The sequence below is a fragment of the Austrofundulus limnaeus genome, unplaced genomic scaffold (genome assembly GCF_001266775.1).
Source record: "Austrofundulus limnaeus strain Quisiro unplaced genomic scaffold, Austrofundulus_limnaeus-1.0 Scaffold1329, whole genome shotgun sequence".
NCBI lineage: Eukaryota > Metazoa > Chordata > Actinopteri > Cyprinodontiformes > Rivulidae > Austrofundulus > Austrofundulus limnaeus.
Genome location: NW_013953731.1, coordinates 44,948 through 51,160, shown reverse-complemented (window position 1 = coordinate 51,160; position 6,213 = coordinate 44,948). Strand labels below are relative to the sequence as shown.

Genomic DNA, 6,213 nt, shown 5'->3' with positions numbered 1-6,213 from the left:
GGGCCGATTTAGAAAGAGAGATCCTCCCCACTGTACTACGATCGAGGGATGATAGCACACAGTTCACATCTTCCCCAATTATGAGATTATGTGTTGAAATATTAGGTAAATTTGAAAAAAGTGTATTAAAAAAGTTTGATCATCCCAATTTGGAGCATTTACTGAGACTAAAATGACTGGAAGTGCATATAGTTTTCCCACCACAATAACATAACGTCCAGCAGCGTCCGTTTTAACACTGGATGCACCTGTTTACTAACTAAGATGGCCACCCCTCTCGATTTYGATTGGAAYTMAGASTGYAACACCTGACCAGACCAGCGCCTGCTTAGATTTGCACTGTCTGCCTTACGCAAATGGGTCTTCTGCAAAAAAGTAATATTAGCATCAAGTTGACTTAAATGTGTCATAACTTTCCTAAATTTCACTGGACCATTGAGGGATTTCACATTCCAACTCACATAGTTAACTGGGTGACTGTTGATGAACCTGTTAATATTAGAACTGCTCATGTGTGGTCAATCAGACTGTAGTACAATATCCACAAACCATCACAAAAAATAACCTGAAAAAGACATTCTCAAAACAAATAGATCCGGTATAGTCCCACCCCTTTCTCCTGAAAAAAACACGGAGAACCCAACAAACGAAAAATCCACACATTTGTGCTTATACTGGGGGGCTTAACTCCCTGTCTGGACTCCCGCCACAACCAAATAACAATAACAAAAATAAAAAATAAAAAACAAAGGGGTTCCCTTACTTTAAAGTATTATTACTGTTTATGCTCCTTGCTGCACTGATAAATATATCACTAACCAAGATCTGGACAGACCCCCTGTGAAACTCTCGTACATAGAACAAAAAGAGGAATGTTGTCCCTGAGAATAATGTCTAAAATTAAATCAAGATATAACGCGGGACATAAAGTTAAAAGGTTCATTACAACCTGACAGTCATAATGGATCGATGAGGGTTGGACCTGCGGTCAACGCCGGTCCTCGTTGCCCGTCGCCGAGATGATCCTCTTTTTTAACGTAGTCCATTGCTTTATTGGCATCCAAGAATTCATTGTTTTCCTCCCCATGAGAGATGCGGAGCCGTGCAGGAAAAAGCAGGCCATAGCGAACATCTCGTCGGTTGCGAAGGAGACTCCTCACCTCCGTAAACGCCGCTCGGACCTTGGCCACAGCTGCTGTGTAGTCAGATGTGATGGTGATCAGCGCCTCTTTAAAACGAAGAGGACCACGACTCCGAGCCCGACGCAGTATTTCCACACATTCTTGATAATGGTGCAGCTTAGCGACAATAACCCGCGGCTTATCGCCTGACCTGTTTCCACCTGGAGAGCGATGGGCTCGGTCAACCAGTGGCTCTTTATCCATCTGTAGAACCTCTGCTAGCAGTTTAGCCACTGCTGAAGTGGAGCTGGATTCTGGCATCTCAGGAACTCTAATAATCTGCACATTGCACCTTCTCATGCGCCCTTCCATATCGTCACACTTCTTTTTGAGCCCATCGACTTCTTTCAGTTCCAACACGCTGGTGCGCAGAGAAACAACCTCTTCGGACCAGGTTGACAAGCCATCCTCCACCTCTTTAACGCTCTGTTTAACGTGGTCCAGGTCTGCGCGCAGTAGCATCGTGCCGTTAGCCACCTCTGCTCTCACTGCTTGTAGCTCTCCTTTAATAAGAGTAAACTCTTCAGCCAAAGCCGCTTTTATTTCAGATTTGATCACAGCTGAGAGATCGGTTTTTATAGCGGCAAGAATGTCAGACTTCAAGGAGAGTGCGTCCACCTCACTGCGGGAGGGAGAGGAGGGCCCCGAAAGTCTGGTTTTAGCTGCAGTCTGCTCCGAAGCGGCGTCGGGCCTAACAGCTGCAGAGCTGGAATGTTTGCTTTTCTTCGAGTTTGTCGCCATTCTTCTATTCTTCCAGGCAAGAATCACTCAGGGGTCGAGTCCGGATGGACCAAATGTTCAAAACAGCAAGGACATTTAGTAGAGAACCATAAACAGAACAAGTCGGAGCGGGAGCCCACGCGACACACGACTCACTCCTCCGCCATCTTGCCCCGCCTCCGGATTTGAAAATTTGAAAATATTTGAAAACTTCTGATTGTAGTTGTACAACTGTGTGAATGTGTATGAATTTTCTTTCCTTTGTTTTTTTCTATTGTTTGCTCTGTTCTTTGTTGTGCCTTGAAAATGTTATTTCTCCTGTTTATTGTTATTATATCCCTAAAAAATGCCTATGTAATCTGACTTATGGTGACAACTTTTGGACTGACTTATGGAGACAAATGTTTATATATTTTTTGTCAACCATAACAGTGTCATTTTATGTTCTGAAGGCTGCATGATGCTCTGTGTTTGGTTATGAGTAGACCTATCACTAAATGAGAAATAGTGAAAACACCCCTCTAAATTCACTATTGGTGGTTATCAGTATTGCTCCTGTTCACTGGGTAAAATTATTAATATTAGATTTAAACATGCAGTTGAGGGTCATAATTTTTGGCACAATGACATGTTACAGTTAAAAATAAACCAATAAACAATATAAAAGTAAAAAGCACCCATATAGTCATTGGATATGATAAATTTTGTCAGGTTAATTAATCTTATCTCAGCTGTAGCAGTGAGTTTAAAAACAGGATGATGGAACTAGATTATGAGTAATCTGTCTCTGAAATAATTGTTAAATTAAGTGTTTATTTATGTAGGTAAAATTACATTTAACAACCTGGTAAAATACACCAGAACGCAGGAAATGGCATCTATTTTGTTCAAAATTTTCTGGGGGAGGATCCCCAGACCCCCCAACAGCATGGCCCCCTACTTTTAAAATGGTTCTGACGCCCAATAAGGTAGTCACTGGCAGTGTCCAAAATGATGGGGCGGGTTCTCCAGAGGACCCAGCCTACCCGGTCAAGGTGGGCTGGGTCCTTGGTAGACCGGGAAGACCGGAAAAAAAAGAGGCTGTGAATTTGGACGGTCTAGCCACCCGTCCTTACCCCGGCGTACGTCATGTCACCTAGGAAACATGACGATGCTAAACAGAAGCAAAAATAGATCAAAATTAGAAAAATATAAATAAATTAGTGTTATTATTAACATCTCAAAACAATAAAATTAACTTAAAGGTAACATTTGAAGAACTAATTGACCCGCCATAGATGCATGTTTATTTTGCATTTTTTCATGACAAAAATATTTGAAAACAAGTCTATACAAGTGATAAAAATATTAGAATTACAACCGCTAGAATATTTTAATTTTTATATCGCCATATTTTTATTCAAAACGTATTCTTTTCTCTCGCTTCGTCTGTGATTACTAGCATTAAAAAAAACCTCCGGTCGGGCCACAATGCATTATGGGATATGCTGGGCATTATGGGAAGGATCCATCAGACCAGTCCTTCAATTCAATTCAATTCAATTCAAAAATACTTTATTGATCCCAGAGGGAAATTAGGTAATTCGGGCCTAAGGAAGGACGCATTTGTCGGCCGCATCGTAGGAGTCTTCGGTTTTGGACAGCCTTGGTCGTGGCGCTGTGACGTAAGCGGCCAACGAATTCGGCCTTCGGAAGACCCGGCCCACCGTTTTGGACACAACCACTGCCTGTATAAGGACGTAAGGAAATGACCAAAACACAAAGATCTGCAGAAACTTTCAAGTAAAATTTTATGTAATTTTCCTGGCCACCCCTGTGTGAGTAGTGGTCCCCGTCTGACCATCCCTGGGAAAAATGTCTGGCTCCGCCACTGCTTCAGTGTTACCTCTTCCTTTAGGCTTTGTTTCTTCTGCCCCAGGCAGATTTCTTTGGCCCTCATGAGCTGCAGAGTTTCTTTAGAGAGAGCGTACTGCAGACGCTCCATACGTTCAGCCGCTGCTTCCCACGACGACTTTCCAAACTTCCTCTGGTCTGCACGCATTCGTTCATACACAGCTGAAAAACAAACAGTAAAACCTAAGACTGTCTGAAATGGACAAGACTGACCCATTATACCATTTACATAATAACACATTAACACTTATGCTCACTAAATCCATGTTCATATAAACGTTTTAAAGAAGCAGCTGAAAATATTTTAACATTTGTTAGTTGATACAGTATATTTTCCTGCTGAATATAATTAGTTTTAGGTGAAAAGAAATTGTGGAACAAATGAAATGGCTAAGTTTGAAAAACAGAATAAAGTTGTTATAAATGATGTAATACGCTCATGTAAAGGGTCAAACATAAAAATACGAAAGTTCAATAGTCAAAGTAAAACAAACACTAAGCATTCTCTCATGAAGGGAGGAAATACCTCTCTTCTTTGTTCACCTTTCTGAGCTCGAGTCGTGGTTTCAAAGAACCTGACTGTCAGGTCTTGAATGGAGAGCACTGCAGCCTGGGCCTTCCTCTGCCACTCCTCATTCTCTTTCCTCAGGCTCTCCACTCGTCGAGGGCCCAGACGCTCCGTCTCCAGGCAGATCTACCAGGAGGAGAAGCAGGTCGTCAGAACTGGTTCACATGTAGTCATTTTAACAGTGTTCAGTTTGGTAGCTTTTCAAAATTCAGACATGTTTCTTTCATCAACACGCAATTACAAATGTACAAAGTTACAGGCTGTTGTCATGTACTGGTACATTTCTGTTAGGGCTACACGAAAGCTTTAATGTGTGATAACTGTGCTTAATATTGCCATGACAATATGACTTGTGATAAAAGAACAAACACTGAAGTTGCAGTGTTGATGTCTTTCTGCTCTGGGTTCGTCATATTTGAAGCAGAGAGGAGCACCGAGCAGACTGACCGGGGAAATCTCTAGTCAAGTCTGCCTGCTGGCATTAATCGTATTAATTGTCAAGTGCTAAAAAATAATTGATTAAAGTTTTTCTGATGATTAATTGCACACAATACAATTTTGCCCAACCCTACCATTCATACACACATTCATACTCTGATAGCGGTAAGCTACATTGTAGCCACAGCTGTCCTAGGACACACTGACAGAGGTTTCTCCATCTCCCCCATAAAACATTTTCTGATGGTCTAAATCAGGGGTGCTCAACCAGTCGATCGCGATCGACCGGTAGCTCGTCGGCTGGTTCCCGGTAGCTCACYGACCACAACCTTCCTCTAACAGCTGAGAGCCGGCTCGTCAGCTGAGAGCAACAGTTGCGCTCCGGTCCGGGACTCACGTCCGCTCGCTGAGCTCTCCGGCAGAAGCGGTGGAGGTGGGAGGTGGGAGGAGTTTACATTCCAGCCTTGAACACGCTCCCTCCGGCTCATCAGCTCCGCTCACAGACGTAGTCTCGCGAGTTTTGGGTGTGGTGAAACAGCACTCCGAACACGGTCTCGCGAGACTTTAGGGTCACGTGTTCGCAACAAAGCAGCGAGGCGGGAAAAAAATGAACGAAAGACAGCTAACAAGCAAATAAAAACTTATTATTTTCACCTGGAGTGGAAAGAGGACTCATGTAATTCGAGCGCTGCCTTGGCTTGTCCAAAAAGGATAACGTGGAACTGCATTTCTTTCAAAACAATGCACAAACACTATGAGATGGATTCCCCCTCCTAAGCTAAGGTAAGCTGCTAATGCAGCCCCGTACCTGCCTCAACACAAAAAAACACTGTGGAAAACTTCTTTCAGGATTAAGACTTTATTTATGAAAGAAGCGTTTGATGCTGCAGACGTGCTTTTCCGTGATTTTAAAAATAAAAGTGGCTGCTATAAGACATGCAGCTGTCCACCAGGATGGATGGATGGATGTGTCCAAATTCGTGTTGCTGGACTGCTCCGGTGTTGAAAATGAGGTTTTGACTCTGCAAAATGACATTGGGATCAAATCCAGAGCAACAAGTCGCATGGATGGAGAGTTCTGGAGTCAGCTTTCTCTCACATGAAAATCATCAAGTCCAAGAACAGAACCACAAACACCCGCGTAATTTACACGGGGGTTAAGGGGGTTATAACCCCCCCCCCCCCCAATAATTTGATTCAGTCAATATAACCCCCAATGAAATTGCATCATTTAAGTATATATACTGTATATTACATCAATAATTGATTTTTTTATTCATTTACATTTTTTAGTAAAATTGCTGCATGTTTTAATGCAACCCCCCACCTGACCCCCTCCCCTGCAAAAAACTTGGTATCACCCACCCGCTGTCTGTACAAGTGGCCCGGCCGCTGCTGTATGTGCACCAATTG

General features: G+C 42.9%; 1 protein-coding gene across 1 annotated transcript in view; it reads right to left on the bottom strand.

Annotated features, from left to right (window-relative positions):
* LOC106534987 (junction-mediating and -regulatory protein) overlaps window positions 1-6,213 on the bottom strand; it is a 36,388-nt gene that overhangs the window by 9,632 nt on the left and 20,543 nt on the right. The window contains exons 3-4 of the mRNA XM_014031824.1: window positions 4,338-4,488; window positions 3,787-3,956 (exon numbers count right to left, since the gene is read on the bottom strand). Of these exons, the coding sequence (XP_013887278.1) occupies window positions 3,787-3,956; window positions 4,338-4,488 (321 nt within the window). The remainder of the gene's footprint in view (window positions 1-3,786; window positions 3,957-4,337; window positions 4,489-6,213) is intronic.